The 25,430-nt window shown below is 43.3% G+C and overlaps 2 protein-coding genes across 3 annotated transcripts; both read left to right on the forward strand.

The window, feature by feature from the left end:
• The first annotated feature begins 4,767 nt into the window (after positions 1 to 4,767).
• Positions 4,768 to 8,167, forward strand: nfil3-3 (nuclear factor, interleukin 3 regulated, member 3). The gene is made up of 2 exons (XM_030071502.1): positions 4,768 to 4,865; positions 5,605 to 8,167. Exon 2 carries the CDS (start codon positions 5,707 to 5,709, stop codon positions 7,006 to 7,008), a length of 1,302 nt encoding a protein of 433 aa, XP_029927362.1. The 5' UTR covers positions 4,768 to 4,865; positions 5,605 to 5,706; the 3' UTR covers positions 7,009 to 8,167.
• A 4,096-nt stretch (positions 8,168 to 12,263) lies between these two features.
• On the forward strand, positions 12,264 to 24,480 carry nfil3-5 (nuclear factor, interleukin 3 regulated, member 5). 2 transcript variants are annotated; one of them, XM_030071316.1, is made up of 2 exons: positions 12,264 to 12,531; positions 20,293 to 24,480. In XM_030071316.1, the coding sequence occupies exon 2, from the start codon at positions 20,876 to 20,878 to the stop codon at positions 22,730 to 22,732; it is 1,857 nt and encodes a 618-aa protein (XP_029927176.1). In that variant the 5' UTR covers positions 12,264 to 12,531; positions 20,293 to 20,875; the 3' UTR covers positions 22,733 to 24,480. The 2 variants fall into 2 exon arrangements, with proteins under 2 accessions (XP_029927176.1, XP_029927258.1); XM_030071398.1 differs by lacking the exon at positions 12,264 to 12,531 and adding an exon at positions 12,716 to 13,020.
• The last annotated feature ends 950 nt before the right edge of the window (positions 24,481 to 25,430 follow it).

Genomic DNA, 25,430 nt, shown 5'->3' on the forward strand with positions numbered 1-25,430 from the left:
CATAAACCCATAACTGTTTATGACAAATTCCCAGACCGTGCCATCTCATCAATACAGCTTCCTCCTTTATGAAGGCATTAAGTTCCCACGCAATTTTAATTGGGCGGTTGAGACGAGGACACAGGAAATTAATGTTTCCTTGGCTGATGCGTCTACTAATGCACGCAGGCTGTGTGTGCCGTCTCACAAAGATCATGATTATATACGATCACTGAATAATCAGTGATATGATCATCTTTGTATGTATCATCTATATTATTGTCTAGAGTTTACTAATCTATTCATGTAGGCCCCAGTGTTTTATCCAGACTATCCAGAGTAAAATGAAGACACACTGGAAAATGAAGTTACGCACTAAAACATGAATTGCAGTTGAATCTTACACATGGAGGACGTGTTTTAAAGTTTTGCACCATGTGTTGGTTTCATAATACATCACTCCAAGCTGCTGCATTGTGAGTGAAGTATAGACAGTGAGGTGACCATTACCAGCTGTTACCAAATCAACCTTTGGCACAGCCGCTGGGGTTATGGTTTGAGTCAGGGACAGGTCAGGGTCATAGTTAATGTTCAAAGGTGTGTCTTTGTGATGTTTGAGAAAACAAACCTGCCTGGAGGATTAGGAATTAACTCAGTCCTCTGTCCTGTGACGCCTCCTTTTCTGTTTTGATGTAAAGATGGTATACACTCAACGTCAGTGTTATTTTTGTTAGTTGGAGTTTAGTATAGATGGACAACATTCATTCACTCTCAAGCTTGTTTGATCACCGTGTGTGTGTGTGTGTGTGTGTGTGTGTGTGTGTGTGTGTGTGTGTGTATCTGTCTGCAGCTAATCTCACATACTACTAGGCCCATCTGTGTGATTAAGAGCCTCTCATGGTTGTAGTGATTCAAACGGTTGCACCGCAAAACTTTTCTTTTTGGAAAGAGCAAGTTCAAATTTGACTTGAATGCCTACGAAGCTGCACATCCACCGACTGACAGGCAAAATGTTTTTATTAGGTACATTTTTTAGCTGGAGTGCTGCATATTAAAAACATTTTTCCTTAAAAACTGTTTTTCTGTCCGTGTGTGTGTGTGTATCTTTCTCTGCAGCTAAACTCGCATGGCATTAGGTTTATCAGTCTAATATTTTTTGTGCACAGTTAGGACTGTATGATCAAGGACTTTTTGTGGTTACGGTGATTCAAAGCCGTTATAAAACCCATTTTTTACTGCAGTTGAATGCTCACTCCTCAGCTGCTTACGCTTCACACAATGATTGGTTCAAGGGGCCGCAAAAATTACATTACATGATTAATTGTGCATTTTGATAATGTAATTCTTCTGTGGTGCATGCATGTGTACAGCTGTGTGAGAGAGACAGAGAGGGAGAGAGAGAGAATGTATGAATTTGTTTACCGACCTGGTAAACTTAAGACATTTCTTAGAAAATGCCGGTGTTTTGACTGGAATCATATTTAATGAATCATATTTAAATGGTGTACATAAAAGATGTGGCACACATTCAGTCAACAGCCAGGGAAACATTATATTTATCCTTTACACAATATTTTAGTTACATAATCTGCCAAACAGAATTATTGCATAGGGAGTGTAGGACACACAGAAACATACTTCACTCACATTCTGTCTCCTCCTTTATTATATTGCACAGCGTGTATATAAGCACCGACACTGATGTTGTAAGGGGTTCACTCCAAAAATTTTGCAGGTGTTGCACAGCAGCTGGACGGTGCTTTGTTCAGACATCAGCATCCAGCAAAAGGCATTACAGAAGAGAGTGTCATGTCCAGCGGATCAGTCATTGAACAATGTTCCTCATTCTGCACAGCCTCACCTGACCTGAACTTCCAGCACAGCGCAGTCCTCACATGGTCCGTGGTGCCGGGGGAGGGGGATTACATAAGAGCTCCCACTGCCATTCACTCTATCAGCTGGAACACAAGTCCTGCAACTGGCTTTGACTGTCTCTTCTGTCTCTGAATTGCTCTCTTTATGTAGCTTATTTACAATACATGGTTACATAATTCAGGGAATAACCCCTGGGTCCAATAGTTATACACTGTATGCCGACCGTGCTCACACACAGGGGCTGAATAGGTAGAAGAAACACTGAGAAAACGACATCAAAAACATCCTCATTGCACACATCTATTCTTTGAGTGGCAGCTGATATTGAACTCACACTTTTGACAATAGCAATATGACTGTGTGTTATTGTGTGCATCTGTGTGTGGATGTCTGAGAGAGTGTGTGAGGAGGAGCATGTATACAACCTTTTTTTCTTTATTTCTTTTTTCTTTTTGAGATTACTATTTGTCACCCTGAACTGATGCTTGTTGGACGTTCACCTCCAAAGAGCGATGACATGACTGCAGTCCACACAGGCTGGTGTAGATTAGATGACCTCATCGCAGAGAAAGGGAGCAAGAGGAGTGACACATCAAGGCACGAGACAGTTATTGAATAAACATGGATCATCAAACTTTTGCGCAGCAGTTTGTAGCTTAATTTAACACACGTGAGATCATTCCTCATTCCCTTGTCTGTATCAAACTCCAATTTGCTGGCTGGGAGTGCTGACTCAGCTTTTAAAGGTCACTGAGAAAACGTGCAATGACAATCTGACATGTCAGGTGATGTAACGTAATGCAATGTAATGTAATTTCCTGTTGATGATTTAATCCGTCCTGTTGTCCGTTGAATCACAACAATGTTTTTTAATGAAGTAATGTGACGTAATCAACAAAAAACAACAAAATATACCTGTACCTGTTTTGCTTGTAAATCTTTTGATTATATTGTATTTCTTATTTGACCCCAGGAAGAATAGTCACTACTGAGGCAGTGACTAATGGGGATCAACAATAAACAATAAACAATAAACAATTAACATTTTCTATAGTGTGTACATTTCCTCCTCATGCATATTTACAGGCATGTTAGCAGCCATGCATATAGATCTTTTTCACAGCAGCTATTTTGACAGGAAATAGCAGGTGCACCCAGGTGTTAGCAGTGACATTAATGCAGGTTTTTTTTTTCTGTTAGGTCTAACTGAGTCAGTGACCTGCTGTTGTCTCACTGGAAAGACTCTGCTACACTTAAATGGAGCAGAACCTTAATTAATGTAATCAGTAACACGTGTGTTTACCCTGTGATTTCATGTCAAAATGGCTGCTGTGAGAAAAGTCTAAGCAGGTGTTGCTCTACGTGACTTCACAAGTGATTGCATTATCTCCGCAGGTGTTACCAGAGCGTTTTTTGTCTTGTTTTGGCTCTGTTAGTGGGTCACATGGAACAATGGCAGTCTTGGAGACAATCCATTTTACTACAGGACTGTGTTTGTGACATCTTCAGGACACGGACTCTAACTAATCCTAGGAGAACCTTGTCTGACCCCACCCGCCCCTTCAAGTGAGAGTGTGTCTATTTCTCATCTCCCTGGTGAAATAAAGATTTAAATACATATGGAGGGCAACAGAGCAAAACAGTCATTTGCTCCCATAGCTACTGGATACTTGGTCATGAGTTGTGATGTGTTGAGTGGTGATGGAATGATGATGATGATGATGGTGGTTAAGATAAATGCTGATGCTGATTTTGATCCGGTTGTCTTGGCTTGTATTGTACTGCCATGGACTTTAACTGCACCAAAATATCGTTGTGAGGAAAAACGGGTATTTAATCAATTTAATTCAATCAAGCGTCAGCACACACTGGGCAGGAGTATTTCGTCACGCTGAAGGCTGTGTGCATGTCTATGTATCTCTATTTTAAAGTGACAAACATACCTGAATACCTGAGGGCGTATTGTCTGAAACATACTTGTGGCCATAAAAGATTAAACATTACCACTTTACAATAAGACTAGCCTTATAAAGTTTATGAGTGGTTCATAATTAAGTTATTAATTAGGTTGCAAACACTTTAATATCATCAATAAACAATATGCTAATAAACTCATAATGATGATAATGTTAATAAACTCATATGCTTATAAGCAAGCATATGAGTAATACATTGCTGCAAGCTCACTATTTGGAAAGCTCGAGTTACTGCTGCACTGCATCTATTATGTTTGAGAAATTCCCAATTTCCCCATTTGGGATCAATAGAGTACCTATCCATCTGTCTGTTCTGGTAAATCTCAGGTCTTGCCAGTTGCTTAGCTTATTTTATCTTGTCTCTTTCTCAGTCAGCCAACCTTGGTGTCTGCACTGATGTATGAACACTGTCCTATAATTTCTTTAAAATGGTTTATTAATGATTGATAGAGCGTTCGCAACCCAATCATAAATCACTAACCTCAGTCAAGCAGGTGTATTGTTACTTTCTACCTGTATCTTTGGCATACCCATCTGTGCAAATGGGAGAACAGAGGTATGCATGAGGGGACTTCAGGTGGCTTTTAATGATTTCTGTGGCTGCTTTAGTGTTTGAGATCACGTGGGTATACATTAATTAGCAACAGAAGGCTGCTGTAAGGTCATGCTCTAAGAGGCTGAGTTCAGTAACAGGGAAATAAAACAGGCTATGAATAACCTACTCAGCACTCACTGCATGCTTTTGCAGTCTGCCTAATAGTTGACTGTGCCCGGCAGGTGTAAATCATTCTCCGATTCCCTTTCTGAGGACTGAGAGTCGTGAGGGGGGGAGGGGTGGGGGTGTCGTGCGGGTTCAGCCGGGGTGACGGTCCGACCCCGGCTGAACCGACCGGGGGAAGAAACGATTACGAGTCGCGGGAGGTTTCGTGGAGCATAACAACGCCAAAGCGAGCTGTCAAGCGCCACATAAACCTCACTCCTATCGACGCGGTTTTCATGAGCAAGCAAAACAAGCTTTCCATGTTTTATTTGCGGGTAAGACCATCACATTTCTTTTATATGGTGTCTGTTATTGGTGCATGCCTCGCGACCGAATAGGTTGTTTTTTTTTTATTTATTTAAATAGCTGGTGACAGGAAAGTTTGTGAAATATCCTAAATGTGGAATAGGATGGGCATTTCATAAACAGTGAGCATGGTTCCTGTGTAGTAAACAGTTGCCTGTGCTGTATATCATTCAGAGCTTTATATAGACTACATAGTTTTTGGTGGCGTTGACAACACCAGTAACGGTAAAAGCCGTGGATGTGATCGCTGGTTGGGAAATTATGCTTCTTGTTTGTTTTCATGTCTATAAACAGTCAGTCAATTCAGAAATCTGTTCTTTTGCATTTTACCTTCCAACAACGCATAACATTGAATTTTCACGCTAAATTGCATGTACAACTATTTGATAATACTGGCTGCACATCGTATATTAGAAATTCATATGTTGCTGAAGAAATTTGGAGTATCAAATAAAGTGACAGGTCGGTCAATATTAGACTGTACTGACGTTTGTTTATCAAAACGAATTGCATTGCTTGTAATGGTTTATTTCACGTAGCCTATTCAGGCATTTTTCTCAAATCTGAAAGTCGTAAGTTGACCGGCTCAGTAGATTGTAGTTGGCTGTTGCCTACCACACAGCTGCTAGTTGTGCAACTTCGTGTTAAACTTGTGTAAGTCCATGAAGAAATATTAACCCCAGTGCCTGTGTACTGTTTGACCACTAGGTGGTGCCACTGCAGCACAGAGCAACATCAAGTGCAATCCCTCAGTGACTGTCCCACAGCTCCCACACTCAAGCCAGTGTTTCAGATCTGGAGTGTTTGAACATGAAAGGACAAAGCACAGGCAGCGTCAGGCAGGACCTCTCAGCGCCCCCACTGGTAGGTGTGGAAGGTTTGGAGCCCAGGCCTCTGGACAAGGCCGTGTCCTTCACTGATGAGGCTGTGTCCATTCTGACCTCCACTAACCAGCTCACCCGAGCCCTCCTGGGCCGTACCTCTGCTCTCAAACGCAAAGAGCAATCAGCCAGCACCAGCACTGACAGCACGGCTGGTAGCAGCTGTGACGACGATGGCAGTGCCTCACGCCGCAAGCGGGAGTTCATCCCAGATGAGAAGAAAGACGCATGCTACTGGGACAAACGGCGCAAAAACAATGAGGCAGCCAAGCGGTCACGGGAGAAGCGACGTGCCAATGATATGGTGCTGGAGACACGCGTCCTGGGCCTCTTGGAGGAGAACGCCCGGCTGAGGGCTGAGCTGCTGGCCCTTAAGTTGCGCTTTGGCCTGGTAAAGGACCCATCTGATGTGACCATCCTGCCACTCTCTGCACCCTCCTACACCCAGCTGACGCCCCCTACAACACGATACTACCAGTCCCAAGCTGATGGCCCATCATACCACAGTACGCAGTCCAACAGTAGCACCCACCCTATTCAGCCTCAGCCTCCGCAGCAAGACACCATGTATGGGCTAAGGGGAGCCGGGGGTCCCATCCAGCCCAGTATGGCCAGTGTGTCCGAGGACTCGGGCTTCTCCACTCCAGGGAGCTCAAATGTGGGCAGCCCTGTGTTTTTTGATGATGGACTTGGTGAGCCCAACAGACCCTCCCCTAGGCAGGTGGTGGAGGAGCAGCAGGGCTACGAGCCTCAGCACTGCCCCCTGGAGGTCAGTGAGGAGCACTATGTGGGAAGGCCCGACTCTGGGGAGGGGTTGAGGAGCCTCCCACACAAGCTCCGCTTCAAGGCCCCCAGTGGAGGCAGCGAGGGAGGCGAGGGGTCCCTGTCCCCTGACAGCAGACATAGATGCCCACCTGTAGCCACAGTGGGGCCAAACATCCAGCTGAGGAGCCAGCCGCAGACCACATGGGACAGCAGGCCGGAGAGTCAGGCTCCTTGGCCGAGGGAGGAGGCCTGTAGTGGGCCTGAGCAGCAATATCAGGGCCCCGCTTCAGCGTGCTACAGCTCCTTGCCTCCACAGACCTCCAGAGACACCAAGTGCATGCCAGAGGGCAACAGCCTCAGATCCCAGATCAGCTGTCTCTCTCAAGAGGTGGCTCAGCTCAAGAAACTCTTCTCTCAGCAGCTGCTCTCCAAGCCCGACTCCTCGTGCTTCACTTGCCAACAGTAGAGGAACAGAAAGAGGAGCGACTCCAGACTCATGCTCAATGACAGACTCACATCACACCTTTCAGAATGATGCTTAATGATACTGTATCTTATAGACAGCACACCAGAGCATGGAAGACTGATAGGGGGAAAAAACTGCACAAATACTTACCTCTTAAAATGTTTTTTAAAAAATGCATTGAAGTCGTACATATCATCGTATCTTCATGCACTCCAGTCAAAGATGCTCCTCACGTTTGCATTTTTTTTTTTTAAAAATAGCATGGCTCATCAGCCTTCCATATAAAATTAGCCTGTTCTCACTAACCATATCACTTGCTCATTATAACATTGTTTTTTAAAATGCTCCACATTATGAGTATGTGCTTACATACCACACAATCATCTCCAAACAAAGCTATCCAAATATAAGGAACTTTATTGGCCATAGTGCTTGAAGAAACAATGAAAGTACCTCTTCAACATATGATTTTATACCCTATAAGGTGGTAATTGATGACTGTGTTGGCAAGTATTTTGCAAGATGTTTTTTGCTCCATCGGCCTTCCATAGAATAGCACCACTGCCTGACGGCTTACAGGCAAACAGCTACCTCTGAAGTGACATTCATGATACACTCACTGTTGGTATGGTCAGTAGTAAGGTGTGGAACCTGGATTGCTTTACTTCCCTCACAGCATGTTTCACTCAAAAATTTACATTAGTGACCTAATGTAACACACCAGCACAGAAAATACCAACACTTAACTTAAAATGTTTACTGACTTGACTTCAGAGTGATTTTTTTTTTTAAAGCAAATTCATAACATGATCTTTGTTCTTGTATTCATCAGTATTCCCGTTGATTTTTTAAAGATGTACATATTTGAATACTTGAACAGGTCAGTTAGAAACACTGGAAGAGCATAGTACAGACTTTACTGAACCACAAAGCAAAGCAACACACTTGTATAGTTTGTAACATCTTCGACTTCCCTCTCCAATGTTCACCAGTTTCAAATGTGATTCCCTGCCTTTGTATTCTTTATGCGTTGCTCACTGTATCTGTTTTAGAAAATCTTATGACAGTGAAGCTAAGCATAGCACTGTGTATTTAATCACAGCTCAGAAGCAACCAATAAAGCAAACTGTACTTGGAAATAAATATATTTTTTATATGACAGCCTACTGCATTTTTTATAACAAATTGATTCTTAGTTTGTTATGAATCCCAAAAGCATATCTACGCTAGTGTGCAGCCAATTAAATGTTAGAAAAAAATGATTTAAATCCCTCTGCATTAAATTTCAAACAAAGAAGCTATGCTTTGTGACTGAATAATTACAGAGCACTATTCTGTCTCTGGAGATTGTAATATGCTTGTATCTAATAACGTAAGCATTAACTCAAATGAGTTGAAATGAGAACTAAAGTAAATAAAATAATCAGTCATAGCAAAAAGACATTATTGTCTTTGATTTGTTGTAAAAGACATGCATATGGCAAGAGACACAGTCATCAAGATGAAATATGCAAAATGGGTTTTAATGGTTTTTAACATTTGGCAAAGCTGTAGAGAGGAACTATCACATCTGCCAAAAATATGTCGCATTGCTTTAACACTTCTGTGGCTTAGTTGCTACACAATTTACTTCTCTCTTTCTATACACAGAAAGTATATTCTCAAACACACTCGAAAGCCCATCTTGTTCCTTCCTCACTCTGGCATTAAGTCCAAGGGGAGCAAAATTATATACAAAAAAAAAAAAAAAAAAAAACAATTAAAAATGAGGAGAACATTCAATTCCTGTCACATTGCCAAAATTAAAAAGAAGTGGAAAAAAGGCTTTGACACTTCTATCACTGCCCTTGAGTCAGTTCACCCTTATTAAACTAACGTTTTGCAGCCTTTAACATCATCACTTGCAGAAAACGTGTGGTGTAACGCCATGAGTAAAAATAGCAGTTACTGAAGGTGCTGGGGTAAGGAAAGGAAGGAGGGCACTGGGACAGGAGGACTGAGCCGTGTGCAGGAGGGAGGGAGGATGAATGGATAGATGAAGAGGAGTGGGCCTCTGAATGAGTCATATACTACGTCAGCAATAGGAAAGGCTATTTTTAGCATTAGAAAAACAGCAGTGGCTATTGATTGGCCCACATAGATGAGTGTCTGAGAATGAGGCTGTAGAATACATTAAGGCTTGGAGAGTGTGCAAAGGAGAAGCTGTCTAATCTCTGCTAGAAGGAAACAGCAATGCTGCTCACTCAGCAGTTCACTCATTTGCTTTGTATATGGTGCTGCTGTCAGTGAATGGGGGTGGGGTGGTTTGGGGGGTGTTGGGGGGTGGCTGAATGGCAAAGGTATAAGCAGAAGAAACACCTGGACACAAATAGTGCAGCCAGTGTACAGGTTAGTCTGCACTTGTAAAGCCAGAGCGCGGTGATGCTTACATGATTTTCTCATATTCCGTTTCAGGATAGGATGCTCTGATGTGAATGTATTATGTTGTAACGTTTCCATTTTGGGTGCTGTCATTATATTTGACCATCACCAGGTGGCGCCAAATATCTTCATCGCCTCGGGTCATTGATTCTCCCTTCATTCACAGCAGGTTTTACTACAGGGTGTTCCTCTACTCTGCATCCTGTGCACCGGCTGACATAGTGCCACATGCTCCAGCCCGAGCCCAGCCAGAGCAGCTTAATTCAGGATAACCTTGAATACTGCAGGGAATTTGAATGAATATTGTATTAGAGGAATAGCATGGCCACCCTTAGAAAAAAAAAAAAAACACCTAACGAGACACCTGGACCAATCCATATGATTACATGTAAACACCCTCTACCTGTAATTTATATTAGCAGTGTATTTGAGGTGAGAACAGGAGAAGAACAGGCTTTCCTGCACATCTGGAAACTCCTGATCTGTAGCCTTTGTATCTGCCTCCATCTCTCTCTCTCTCCACAGCAGCAACAATAACAACAACACCAGATCTTTTGTCTGTGATCAACTCTTACCCAACCCTGTCTACTACCCCCATGCCATAAACCATACAAGGGAGTGAGAGGCTTCTGGTTGCTAGGCAGGCACCACCACAGTTGCCAAGGGAATGCCTGCATGCAGAAGCAGCTGGAGAAATGGTGTGTGTTGGGGGTTGGGGGAGGAGGAGCTAGACAAGTTCAAGGCCACCATCTCCCCAACATTGTCTAATGATGGTGATGATGGTGCACGCGCTTGTGTGTGTGTGTGTGTGTGTGTGTGTGTGTGTGTGTGTGTGTGTGTGTGTGTAAGGGTTGCAAGTGTATGGGTTGAGACAAAGCAGGGGGGAGGGACACAAGGGAGAAAATGGGCTGGAAATGGATCTGTGGTTTTTCAAATGGCTGATATGTAACAGGATTGATGCCGTATAAGAAATATGGCTGTGATGAAGGATGAAGGTAGAAAAGCTTCTTAGCAGAGAACCCCCTTAGCCATCCTAAACTACACAAAAATATAGATGTGGGAAACTGAAAAATAATAAATGGATTCATCATTTCTGGCCGCTCATTACCTTAGAAGACCTACATATCGATAGAAAATTGTGGTGGATCATGCAAGAGTGAGGGCTTTTTTTAAAAGAAGAAAACAGGTTAAGGCTCATAACAACATAACATAATATGCATCCAGGTCAAATGTTCACCTACTTCTGTTCGTGTCTCTGCTGAACAATTTCCACAGAGACATGAGGCAAAGATCAGGATCAAAATCCTGATCTTCTGGGCTACAGAGTGATGACTGTTCCATTTATGACCATATTTTGCATAACAGGGGGCAGGCTGGTGCAATGAGCAGGAAACCTGTCCCTCTGCTGGTTCAAGCCCCTGTGTTAGCAGCCACCACGCCGCTCAAGTGTCCTCGAGCAAGACAGCGAATCCCTCCCAGTTCCACAGGAGCTGTAAATGAGCATGACCTCTCACCTTCCTGCAGAGAGAGTTTCCCAACAGAGATCAATAAATGAGCATGTTAATCACATTCATTGCTTAATGGAACATGAGGAAGTCTTCCATGTTTATTTCATAATCAGTGTTCATGCTTTCAGCTCCCTATGATATTTTACTTTCTGTTATCATTACATTGTTCCTCAAGGTCATGGCAAGATTATGGCACTCCTCTTCCTGCACCTTATGCGAATACAGCCAGCAAATCAACAACATTGTGAAATATCACAACCTTAATTTGGCCAGGGCAAAACAGAGAAAGGACATCAATACACATCAGAATCTGAATCAGAAATATTTTATTGATCTCAAGGGGAATTTGATCTATTGCAGTTGCTCACTTTCTCAAGAGAAGAATATATATAAGCATATGTAAAATTATAAGAAATAGAAAAAGAAATGAGATATAAAATTATGTGCATTAGAAAATGGTAAAAAAAAAAAAAATGTGCTTTATGTGCCTTATGTAGAAAAATGCATTAATCCTACTTTGTGCATGACTTGTAAAAAAAAAAAAAAAAAAAAATTCTGTGCATGTGAAAAATATAAAGAAGGATCCGTTTGAGGAAGAAAGAAAGAAAGAAAGAAAGAAAGAAAGAAAGAAAACAGGGAGAGGTTTTTTTTTTTATTTATTTAATTTCAGTAACAAGCATCTCTTGGCTGGCCTACATCCCAAAATCCAAGATATATTATTTTAATATTATTATAAAATAACTTGTCAGTAAAAACTGTTTGCATTTTGATGCAATATTACATGTCACGGAGGACCATTTCTGGGGCTTATTTGTGGCAACATCTGCTGTGTTTGTGCTACATAGATAACAAGTTACATGCAAATGGTTCCCAAACCGGGCTGCAGGGGCCCGCCTTAAGGGGACCTCAACCAGGATCCAGGGATCACCTGCACACGCACGAAAAAGGATTAATTTCATTGGTAGCACTAAAGTGATAATGTGACTGTTACCTGTTCACACTGCATGTCAGGCGATCTGCTCCACCTAGGTAACACGGTGTGCGTGTCACTGTGTCCCAGCTCTGCGTGCCCTACATTTGCAATAGTGTCCACTTCTTTTAAATTATACGGCATGCGGGAGGCGCGTGTGGGGGGGGATGACAGGGGTTGGGGGGGGGGGGGGGGGGGGGGGGGGGGTATCGGGAGTCGTGGGATGTTGGGGGGGCAGCGGGGTGGACGGATGGAGAGGAGAGGAGAGGTTGGCTAACAGAGATAGAGGACAAAAACGTGACTAGGCAGCCTAAGAGCTGTTATGCAACCACTGACCTACTAACACATATTACTAGAAGGGAGAGAGAAACTGGAGCAAAGTCTCCAGCACAACACGGGCACTCCGAGCCAAAGGCACAGACAGCATCCAGTGAACAACATCCCCACTCAGCCCTGAGTCCGCTCAGCCGACACGGGAGGACAAGACAAACTTTGCTTTTCTGTTTCAGGAGGGAGAAGACGAAACGGGAGCGAGACAAGCTTTTGTGTCGGGGCAGCACTGAATATTTCTTGGTTTCTTTTCTCCACCGTATTTTTTCTTCTTTTTTTCCAGCAGACGGAAAGGTATGTCTGAGGGGGGTTCGGGGGTTCCTTGTAGTCAATTTAGTGTGTAATTGTCTGCACTTGTGTCGTTAAACCTTTATTACAAACGGAACACCGTTTAGCAAGCGAGTCTCCCGGCTGCCTCACTGTGTGTGTGTGTGTGTGTGTGTGTGTGTGTGTGTGTGTGTGTGTGTGTGTGTGTGTGTGTGTGTGTGTGTGTGTGTGTGTGTGTATTCAGATTAGGACATGATGCTTACGGCCGGGTATTGTTCACATGGCGACTCAGCCCTGCCGGCAGCCAGTGTCCGTGACTTTGAGACATTTCGTGCTAATACTTCAACACAAACACGGAGTTTTCTTACCATTAAGGAGCGACTAGCTTACACGGAAGTCTATGTTTGTGGCCGGGTTTTCATTTTTCCCCATTTTTGGGAGGTTTTGTGTGAAGAGTAGTAGGAATTGTGAAACGTGGTTGGCCGTATCCCTCAATGTGCTCAATGTCAAGGCGAGGTAATTTCCCCCCATGGTGTTTTCCAGGGAATGCTGCCGCTGTGTGTGTGTGTGTGTTGTGTGTGTGTTTTCTGCTCGTAATGTATCCATACACTCACATAGATATAGTTTCGCCACATGGCATGCTGTTGTCTGCTTGTGTGTGTCTATTTTGTGTGTGTCATATTAGGGTACTTTTGCTGCATTTCACCCAAGAGTCCAAGATGTTTCTCTTTTGGCTCCATGGACTATACCGCTTCCCCGACTAATGCATCAGACCTAACTGGGTTCATGCATGCCTTTATTTAAATTGTTAGGAAACTGATAGCAGTCCACTTTAAATAGAACTAACTAAAGAGTGCGTGTTAACCACCGAAACTGCAACCATGCTGCATATGTAAATATATAGGACATGTATATGTGCGAGAGAAAAACTATAGTAGTCTTATAATAAGTATACTATAGACTTGTAGGCATTCTGCACCATATATAATAGCATGCAGGAATATTATAGTGGTGCTATGGAAGAAAAGCACCACACACTTACCATTAAGTAACACAGACACTTATTAAAGATGAATGTAAATGACTGTTCTTAGAGTAGAGTAGAGTAGAGACCAAACCTCCTTGTTATATTTCAAATCAGGACATGCAGAAAATCATTTGCCTCTATTATTAGGTCCATCAGCATAGGATATTATCTTGCAAATAATGCATTTTCTAAGTGCTAAAAAACGGGGGAAACAGTCAAGAAATTAGATGTTCTGTCTTAATGTCACAAAAAAGGAAGTTAATGGATGATTTTGCCTTGTAGGGTGTCTTAAGTAAGCACAGAGCTTTGCTTCTAGGAAGTTGGAAGGTATGACATAATCATTACACAGTGGGGAGAGGCAATAAACAGGCTCTCTCATGGGACAGAGAGTCCTTCAATTCATTCCCAATTACACCCTGTTCTTCCTTCCTATACCCCAAACCAGATTAACACCAAAACCTCACTTGTCAAGCAATTAAATATTTAAACAAGTATGTGTCAAGTAGCATACTGTACAAGTGGCTGGAAAAAAAAATTCCCTCAGAAATATATTTGAAAGGATGTCCAATGATGTAACACACATCTTACAAAAGGGGCCAGTTCCTGAATGTCTCTATGCTATTTTTTTTTTTAACTTGCTCAGAGTCTCTGCCAAGAGAAAAAACATGGAAACAGAAATGCAGAACAGGGGCTAAACCAGATAATGACCCCCCTCCCCTCCCCGTTGAGTACAAAGCTGTCTCCCAAGATCTTTGTGAGGTCTTGGCGTGGCTTTGTTGTGAAATGAGAATAACAAGTGAAACGTCCAGGATGTGATGCAATAGATGGAAACCCCTCTCTGGCCGAGCAGGCAGAGTTCTGAGCTTCAGAGTGCCGGGGCTGCCAGCTGGTCTACTTTCAGAGCAGTCTGCATTGCTCCGTCCCAGCCAGCTCTCTGAATATAGGTCAAACCTGAATCTGTCTGAGGACAGACATGAGGTGCGGAGCAGGAGCCAACCCTGTCTTGACTGCTCTCTGCCTTTTCCTATGGAGAGTATGCATACCAAATGAGAAAGACCTTTGACTTTAGCTATTTTAAACAACTTTCCCCACATTTTTGATTCTTTCTTACTTTGGCCATAAACTGATGCATTTGTTCAACTTGAAACATTCTCATGTTTTCATGTTTTATAACATTCCTTAGCATCTCTGTCTGCTGACTGTGAAGTAGCTACAATTTTTGACTTTAGTAAAGGCTGTGGAAGTAGAAGTTGTCTAAGTGTGCAAATATTGGTCTCATAGAAATCAGTGTAAAATGCATCTCAGTGACATAAACATGTTAGGATAGTTATGGCGTGGAGAAATAGATACAACTTAAAGAAGATAGACAACATGTAACTCAAATGTTAATGAGGGAAACTTTATGCAAGTCGTATATGAAGAGATTATCTATTAGTTGTTGCCTAAACCAAGGTAATAATCATTAGTTAAATGCTTCACACTTGATGCACAGTTCACTAAATGCATGACCTCTAAAGAAAATGCAAGATTTAATGTCGGTATTGTGTACAGATTGGATTGTTTGCATTACTGAATGGAAACATCAAATGGACAGCAGCTCAAGGGCTCACTGGTCGAGCAGGAATGTCTGGGTTTCTGTCTCCTAGCTCTGGGGCTTTCTTAACACAAAGCCACGGGGCAAAATGGAGGCCCCTGTCCCAGGCCCCTTCACGTGTGTGGGGGTGGATCAATTAAAAGTTGGAGGAGGGGAAAGGGATGCCATGCGGTACTCAGCCTTGCCTAGGAGGGGGTCAAAGGTGCAGCATTCCTCCCCAAACAGCAAGTGTCTGAGAACTGCCTCGTAGCTGCACTGCCCCAAGTCAAAACCTCTGAAAAAAACATCTCAGGCTTAGCTACAGTGACTCATTAGTTTTAATGGAATTTATTCCATGCGTAAAAGACCCATTAGACCATATGTTATGTATCCAATATAATTTTTTTATATTGTTCTGTTTTAATTAGCATTGTGTAGTGAATATAACAGGCGCAGGCAGGGGGAGAGAGGGAGACTGCAGGGCATTCACAGCCAGTAACCTGTAGCTTCAGCTGCTCTGTAATATGCATGTGTTACACAAGGTTTGCTTGGCGACAGAGAAATTCAGAGCACGTAGGTTACGAGCAAGAACAGCGGCCCCTCCCCCCCGGTCCACAGAGAAAGAGCGGCTGTTATGTGTGAATTTGGCTGCAGATAACATGGGTGTGTGCTCTGACGTCAATGCCATCCCCCTATCTCTCACCTATCTTTCTTCATGTGGCACTAATGCCTGCTGTATTCCCGCTGCCATAGGTGTCGGTAGTTTCTGGAGCACACAGGAATTAATGTTGCATGTGAATCACCGGGGCTTTCATAATCCGATTTTTTAAGATGATGACGTATTCCAGTTTGTCTGGTTTTTTCTACGCCTCATGCTGCAGTGTCCGTACGTTTCCTCTCCTTTTCCACCCAACTGAATTCCTCCAGTCCGCCCCGTCCCCTCCCTCTTCCCTCCCTCCCTCACCTCTTTTTGTCGCTCTATTTTTAGAGTGCTCTTGAATACTCTCTTTCCCTCTCCTGCCCTCCCTCCTCTCTTGCAGTCCCACTGACCTATTTTATGGCGCACCGTCAAAGACAGGAGGGGTGTTTACTGCGTAGCGTCGTTTCTAGGTCAGTGGGACAACGCAGGCGTATGCATGCTGCCTTCCCCTCTTTGTTTCGCACCCCCGCTCCTGCAAGGCTTTATGGAAATGACTTTGGCTCGGGAGGGGGGGGCTGACCCTGCATTTTTACACATCTGTTGGTGCTCATGTCCAAATACAAATCCACTCCTATCCACCATAGCTTTCTTCCAGTGATTCTTTTAGGGAGAAAATAAAGCACAGAAAATAGGAAAATGCTATTTCACATTTTCTGTTCCATTCAAATGGGATAAGAAAAAATCCCATCCCATTTGAAGACTAGTCTGTAGCCCACCTACCCTTAACTAGAACGAAAGAATGCACAAATAAATGATGCAGTCTAGTTAAAAATAAATGCTGCTGCATAAGTTATGTAATTAAACATTGTAAGCAGAAGACAAGCTGCTTCAAGGTCGCAGAAGTATGGTTTTGCGAGTGTGATATTATGTAACAAGGTCACCGGCTCCTGGGGAAGCAGAGATGCAGTAACCAGTCTGATGAAATAGTAATGTGATACCAGCTATGTGGTGTGATTTCAGTGGCTTGTATACGGGCGTGATACACTGTTAGGCAGTGAAAAAAAAACAGTTGGTGTGATAGGGGAATACAAGGGAACAAAGGCAAAGTTCAACCAGTGCATCCTTTATTGCTATTCATTTTTGGTGACGCTGCCCTTTTGCCAACACAGATCAAGTAACAAACAGCCAGTGCGCCTTCTTTGGGCGGGCTCGTTTCCTCTGGTCTCCTTCCTCAGGCTTCACCTTACCGGTGGAACAGACGCTGCTTGTCATCGAGTCGCTGCTCAGTGTTCTCAGTCTTCCTGCCCCAAGCTTGAACTCAGCCATGATTTACAAAGATCACAAAGTCCAAGAGGGTTCTGGCATAGGTCTCCCGGAATTATATGATTTTTTATTTATTATAGATTATTTTTATTACCCCTCTTGATGGCCTGTAAATAGGGTTGATAGAAATAGCAATTTAACACATCTGTTAAAAGATATTTTGAAGAACATTGGTGCACCATTGGTGGACCTTACGCCCCTGATTAGGAATAAGCAATTAAAAAAATGGATTTGAATAGCATAAACACTCAGTGGACTTAATTTTAATCTTTTACCCTCCAAACTGACAGCATTTTTGGAGGCATAGAGTCAAAAAAAAAAAGGTGCCAGAGATGGTCCACAGGGATGTTTGCATTTGCTGAGTGGATAGCATCCCTCAGTTCCTGCCGTTAGGCACATCTCAGTCACACAGGGGTGTTATTTGCATACCTGCGGCCCAGCTTGAACACGCCACCTCTTAACCTCTATCATGGACATATTCGCCGTCAGGAATCCACCTTACTGGGATGTGTTTTGTTTAACACGTTGCTCTCGAGGTTGGCTGTCTCCGAAATGCCAGAACCGGTTTGTCTGGCATCGGTGATTTTCAGGCTCATTTAAATGTTTGTGTCTCACCAATTCTAATATGTAGTTGCACAGTGCTCGACTGTGTCTGTGTGCTTTATACTTGGGTTTTATTTACAGTGTGTGGCGGATCAAGCTGCCTGTGCAAACAGAGGTGCTCTTGATAAGTGGCCACTGCATAGCATGATGTGAAGCAGAGTTTGGATAATTCAGCTGTGATTTTTGTGCCAGTGTTGCTGTGCCTAATTAAGTCGCCTTTATTTCATTGATAAGCTAAAATTGGAAATACCCATTGGTCAACATTGGTTTCCTAAACATAGGTAATGTTTACTGTGATTTATCAGACTACACAAGATTATTTTAAATAGTAATATTCAATAACATTTCCTCAGGTTTGAAAAAAGATGGTTACTTCAAGCAGAATTGTTTTCTAACTGTGAGATATAGGAACAATTTATCAAAGAAATTATGACACAGGGTTGGCATGGCTGGCTCTTAAACATTGGGTTTAAGTATTGGCACGTTCATGTCTTTGCTTTTGTCTTTGGCTGAAAGCATGAAATATCGCCACTGTTAGGCTGGCAGTATTTCATTCTAAGGAAATATAACTAGTCCAATACTAATCAATTCTTGAAATATTCTTTACTTGTTTTTTTTTTTTTTTTTTTTTTTTTTTTTTTGTACATTTAGGAAGCCATGTTTTTCACATTAACCAGGCATATATAAACCAGTCTATCTATTTTTATTTTTATTTATTTATTTATTTATTTTTGCAACATTTGAAATGAAATAAAAGTTGCTTGATGGAAGAGAGTGGTGCGTTTGTGTGTGTGTGTGTGTGTGTGTGTGTGTGGGAGTGGAAGGGTATGGGTGAATCCCTGACACACTTCAGTGGCAAAGTACATCAGTAGTTCCTTTTTCCAGTATGTGAAAAAGTGAGCTCGGAAAAAAGAGCAGAAACAGGAGAAAGATGAGACTGAACATCATCCCTGATGATAAAACTAACAGTTCATATTTAAACAGCTGCGCTATGTTTGTTTTCGGCGTCATTGCTTATAAAAAGCGACATCGGAGGAGTCATTGTAACCCGCTGACATAATGACCCAGATTATAGCATGCAGTCTGTGCGTGTTATAAAAAGATGTTTTTATGTTTGCTGTGATCCCCGGGGCTCAGTGTAATGATGTGTTATTAATTATTGTATATAAACTGTGTAATGCTGTTTAGTGAGAGAAACAGACAGATAAGGCCTAGAACAAGAGCTGATCTAGTTATTACATAATGCTGGACTGCAGTCAACTTCCGTGCTATGTTCAACATTAAAGTTACGGCTGAAAGGGTTGGACAGGTTTTCCTGTGAAGCTATTATGTTGATACTACATGAGGAAGTGCAGCAAGATGTGGTGTTGTGTAATGTCAGACAGAGTGACAGTTTTCAAAGACACAGAGACTTTTCTGGTGTGACAGATGGGCAACTGTAGCCTGATTAATGTCAGTGCCGCTATCTCCCCTGCTTATGTCCACCCACACAAACACAAACACTGCGCTGCACGGATGTGTGTTGTTGAGTAACAAGTTTGCTTGTCAACTACTGTTATGACACAAGCCCCATGGAGTCTGACACTGAGTCACACAAATGGTGCATGATGAACATTAGAAGAGGCACCAGCCCCTAAAGTGATACAAGAACCCCGATCCCAGAATTCATTTGATGCACTAACTCCAGTTTGGTCTAGTATTCCCCACTTTGGGGGTGAATCCAATTTTGTTCCTTATGATATTTGGAAAGTAAAATGCAAAAGCATGCATGGAAATCACAGCAAATCTGTGTCACCATTTGCCATATCTAGATATAGGTCACACAGTGCATATTTGTGGTAATATATAAGATGCATGAGTCACAAATAGATAGAAGTGCTGTGCACTACGGGCACTTTACCCATCCCCTCCCTCCCTCAGTCCTCTATCTGTCAGTCTCTGCAGAGCTGGCACGCGGTCAGCCTGCCCTAGTCCTAGTTATGTGACTCTGACAGTGCAGCGTCTTATGAAAGAGCTCTGCAGCAGCAGCACAGAACTGTTTAGTTCAGTCCTGACCCCCGCCACACACCTCCCCGCTCATTGTTGTGCTGCCAGCTAGTCAGGACCCCCAAGAAATGCTGCTGACCTACATTCTGTACATGCAACTGTACAATAGATCGACTGGCGCCACACTCTGCTCACCTCCTGAAGTCCAGGAAGTCTGGGAGCATGATGACAATATAAACTGCTAGATGCTGTAAATGGCCAAATGACAGTCAAAACATTACACAACATTGGTGGTTATGTCAGAGTTTTTATGACAAAAGTTGAACTACCAAAGACATTTTTTAAAAACATTTAGTAAGATAACACTGCTGTTAATCTTAACATCATTTCATTATTGTTTGATCGCCTTGAACTATCTTAGATTAAACTATACTGGACCCACTTTTCAGGTTTGTGCAGCAGTGCATGAAAGCTCATTTGACCTGACTGACATTTAAATATATAAATATATATCACAATGAACTTCAGTGTTTTTTTTAGCTAATGTGTTTCTCTCCCTCTTTCTCCCTCTCTCTCTCTCTCTCTCTCTCTCTCTCTCTCTCTCTCTCTCTCTCTCTCACTGTCTTTATAACCCAGTTACTGGTCAGCAAGCAGCACTGAAACTGGGTCCTCAGGGAGCGTTGAGCTGTGGAAAAACCCCGGAGTAGACGGACTGACCTACATCCTCTGTAAGACACCCACAGAAGCAGGGCACTGGTCTGACAGGCATCAAAGCCCTGGTGAAGATTAAGGAAGACACAGACAAGCTCAAAATCACCTCCAGTGAGAAGCAAGAGATCACTTCGAAATACTTGCCAAGAGAGTTGGAAGACTTTTTGCCAAAAAAACAAACTTGTTTCGTTTTTAGTTTCTTATTTTGTTCAGAACTCCAGTTCAATGTGTGAGGTTTTTGTGGAGTTCCATCTCTTTTTAATCTTCTTAGCTAATTTGGACACTTGAGCATTTGGAATTTGAAAAAAAGTTGCACAGTTTTCAAAAGCAAAATCAATGAGGTACTCCCTTCGAGGAGCTCAAACACCTCATCCAGAGTTTTTTGCAGATCCTGCTACATAGGTCAAACTCCTTAGTAACAAAACAATTGGCCTTCATAGTTACACATCCTCTCCCTCCCCCCTTTGCCCTCACTGCTAGAGGTCCACTCTGGCCCCAAGTTGAGAAAATGGAAAGCCTGCACCTCCCATCCACCAGCAACAAAAATGCCCTGGAGGTGGACACTTATTCTAACTTCAGTGAGAGCCTCCCTTCCCCCCCACCTGATGGTGGACCACGAGTTGGTCGTCAAACTAAAGGTACCAAGCCCAACATGACGTCCCGGCGTAAGCGGGAATTCATTTCTGACGAGAAGAAAGATGCTTCTTACTGGGAAAAGCGGAGGAAGAACAATGAAGCAGCCAAGCGCTCAAGGGAGAAACGTCGCCTCAATGACATGGTTTTAGAAAACCGGGTCATGGCGCTGAATGAGGAGAATGTTCGTCTAAAAACAGAGCTTCTTCAGCTAAAGTTGCGCTTTGGCCTCATCAGCACAGCGTCCTACATGGAGAAAAGTCAGCAAATCTCCAATGGTGCTGCTGCTGTTAACGCAAGCAGCAACGGAAGCAGCACCAACGGCACCCCTAATTGTAACCCCTACCTCTCGAGCAGCGGCTACTCCAGCACATCCCAAGTGATGCTGAACTCTGACTCCTCTGAAACTGAACAGTCAAGCCGTGGTGAGCGCCATGTTATGCTCCCCAAGTACTCTCCCCGTGGCTCCCTTTCTGACATGTCTGATGGCTCTTCCAGAGACAGCCCAGAGCCCGTCAGCTACGACATCAAGAGGGAGCCCTCAGGTATGGAGGTGGGCAGACTGGAAAGCAATGGGATGCCCAACGGGATGCCTTGCGGGGTCTACTATGGCAGTCACACTGCTCTGGTGGCTGCTCACCAGCAGGCGGACCCAGAGAGTGAATGTGCCATGGACTACCAGCACCACCACCAACAGCAGCAGTGCCATGTGGACACCTCTAGCCCGGCTCTGCAAGCCACGTCTGCACAGAGGAGCGTGATTTTGTACCGGTCCAGCAGCGGCTCTTACCCCATGGAGAGCCAAAGGCCAGAGGAGTCCCAGGCCCAGCAGAGTAAGCCATCCCATCAGGGCGAGCGCTCCACAACCTCCAAGATCTCTGAGTGCTCAGTGACCATCAGTGAGGTAGCTGAGAAGCTGGAGAGGACAAAGACCTTAGACTCACCACAGTACGAGTACACCAATGGCCATGCAGAGTCAGCGGAGGAGCTGCAACAAAGGTACAGAATGAATGCCCAACAGCGGCGTGAGAACCATCAGGGACATTACAGCTACCAGAGCCAGGAAAACAGTCTTGAGCACATGAACGGCCATCAGAACCCTTTCGCCCCTGATCTGCTCCACAACACTGAGGAGGGCAAGTCCTCCTTCCAACAGCACAACGGCTACCTCAACACACTGGACGAAGAGCCCCCAGTGCTCACCTACGAAGGAGCCCCCAGAGCCGAGGGTTTCTACCAGGAGAACTCCTCTGGTAAAGACACCTCCTCTAGTGATGGGGACCCCCGCAGCTCCGACAAAGAAGGCTCCACAGATGACGAGTCCCCCTCCTCTTCCTCCTCAGACATCAGCAGCTACCACCAGAAGGCAATGGGGGCTGTGCGTCAGAACGGGGAGTGCCAAGCCGAGGTCAAAGCCACTGCGCTGCCCCACAAGCTCCGCCTAAAATACAGAGCACTGTCCAACGGGGCAGCAGGCGCTCAGGTGGAGGGACCAATCAGTGCCTCCGCCTCAGCATCCCCATCTCCCACCTTGCCCCAGCACCCTTACTTGGCTCTGCCCAGCAACCAGCACGGTGTCCAAGTGAACGGTGACAGCAAAGAGCCAGAGAACGAGGCAGGGTATGCAGAAGAGGAGGAACGCCGAGTGAACGAGAGGGAGGAGGCAAAGAAGGAGGGAGGGAAAAAGGGATCCAGCAGTGGGAGGAACGGTCGGAATAAGAGGCGAGATTAAGGAGAAGGAGCAGCTCTAAGTTCGGACATTGCTCATCATGCGCATCACGCTGTGATGTCTGCAGTGGACAGACTACTACAACTTCCCTCCACCGCGTCCAGCAGGACAGAGATCTGTCAGCTCACATCACTACCTTACAAGACAGACAAGGAGCCAATGATCTGTGTGAGGTGTAGTTAGGATGTAATTTTACCACTGACTTTCACTGTGTCACCTGTTTCCCTTCCCTTCCTCTTTTACTACCTCCCCCCGTCCCTCAATTCATCAGCTCTCACCAACAATAAAAAACAAATGGATCTCTGGCATCAGCAAGGTGTCTAAGAGAAAGAAAAAAAAAAAAACAAGAACAAGGGAGGGAATAGAATGGAACTCTGGGATATTTCCCCTGTGGAAAAATTCAAACATTATTCAGTTATTCATTACTCTAAACTGCCTTGGTGGGTGGCCAGAGCATATAATTCTAGCATGGCATTATGGGAACATTCCCTTGACCAAAGAATACACATCCCTCCTCAGCGTCTCCCCTCTTGGCAAAGAGTTACATTCTTCCTCCCTCCTAACACATCTGTACTATTCTCTGTTTTTTCTTCCCCCCTCTTCCCATCTGCACAGAAAAAAAAAACTTTCTCTTCTGAAGCACTTGGATTGTATATTACTGTGACATATAAATTTGCATATACTGAATATATATTTTAAGAAGAAAAAAGTGGCAAAAACAACAAAAAATAAAGCAGTGGGGATGCGGAAATGGTTCAGGCGATGAAAAGTGATCAGTTTGTTCTTGTTGTACAGTCCCTCAGTGTCTAGGAAATGCCTCAAAAACATTCTTGCAACAGTATGAGCCACAGCTTAGAAAACAGACAGCGGTCAGATTCACAGATCCGTTTGAGGTCTCCAGTTGGACCTCTGATCTTTCAGCTCCCCGGTCCAGACCAGTAATCTGCATATCAGTGAAGGCTATGCAGTCACACACCGCTTTGTTGGCAAAACCTGACAAGCACAAGGCCGGCCTCGTCTGCCAGCCGTTCAGCAAAAGTGAACAATCTTTCTACTCCTGACAAACACAAATTTAGTCTACCGGATAAATAACTTGTCTCTCCAGTCGCAACCAGCAAAGCTGCTCTCTTCATAAGGTGCCTCTTTATCGTAATGTCCATTGTCCCCATACAGGCCAATGTCTTAATGCTCCCGCTCACCTCCACACTGAGTTTTAGCTACAGTAGATGCAGTAGACCATACAGTCTGTACAAGTTACTTTGTTAACTGTTTCACTTCCTGGTGCCTGCCTCTGGCCACTGTGTATAAATGTAAAGTTGTCTTTCTCAATCTCTCGTATACTGTTGTCATTATTTTATTATTATGTTATTATTATTGTTATTGTTATTATTATTTTCTATTATATTCAATTATTATTTTGTCTATTATTATGTGTATTTTTCTGTCCCCCGCCCCCCTGTTGTGTCATTTGCCCTATGCTCTTCCTGGTTGTGCTGTGTATTTACCCATGCTGACCTATGCCCCAGTTACCATTTGTACTCTGTGATACTGTATAACGTTTGTTGTTTGCCGAAAGGCTTTATGAAAAATGAAAACAAAACAAACAAAAAAAAGAAACAAGAAAAGAAAGGTAAATTTGAATAAGGCTTGTCCAGAAGTGATTATGTATCGTTATACTTCACGTGGATATGCAAAAATGGTTACAAAAACTTTCATTTTTGATTGTGAAAGGTTCAAAATGAAAAAAGAAAAACAAAAATAATAATAAAAAAAAAGTTGTTGAATTTATGTCTTCTTTGATTTGTTTGTGTTACCATAATTGAAAAACAGGATGAAGGTAGCTCTCTCTCTCTCTCCCTCATACACACACACACACACACACCCTGAGCAGCTTTATCTAATGGAGGACCATATATGTGAGTCATAACTCAATCCAGCAGTCAGACAGAACATTGCAGTCTGCCAGAAAAACTCAGTCTGAACATTCACAGCCTCTCTGTTTCAAAATAACATCCTTTCATCCCTCTTTCTGGCAGAGGTTCACTGAAATAAAAGTAGCATCAACACGTGGACCATGCAGTCCAGTGGTGAATGGCAGTCTCCTGGCTATCTTAATCATGTTCTAATATATAAATATATTTTCACAGAGATAGCACTCCTTGAAACTCCTGACATAACTCTGGAAAATATTTTATCCAGAGATGGAAGAGAGCACTGAAATGTTACACTCCAGGTGCACTACTTTTGGTTAATTTTTACTCACATAGACGGGGCCGCAACAGTTCACACAAATTAAACCAGGGTGAGTCAGTAACAAAAAGGAATGAGTAGAGTTATCTCAAAGTGTTTGATTTTTAGAATGACTCCCACCCAAATTTATCAGGTTTATTTCATTTGTGAAAATATGAGACACAAACAACCACTGCTAAGTCTAACAGGTCAAATTTATTTCAGTAAAGATATGAGAGGCAAATATCTCAGCTGGAAGAAAAAGTACAGCTTTTAAACCCACTCCTAAAGTACTGTTACATCAAAAAAAAAAAAAAAAAAAAAAAAAAAGGAAAAGAAAAAGAAAAAAGTAAGCCCACTCAAGGACAGCAGCCAGACAAGCTGTAACTCTTTCCCTTTCATCTCTGACGCTGTGTTCAAGCGTTGCTCAACGCCATTAAATCAGAACATGTTCCAAAAGATGTGTTGAGTA

Source organism: Myripristis murdjan, chromosome 1 (assembly GCF_902150065.1).
Source record: "Myripristis murdjan chromosome 1, fMyrMur1.1, whole genome shotgun sequence".
Taxonomy (NCBI): domain Eukaryota; kingdom Metazoa; phylum Chordata; class Actinopteri; order Holocentriformes; family Holocentridae; genus Myripristis; species Myripristis murdjan.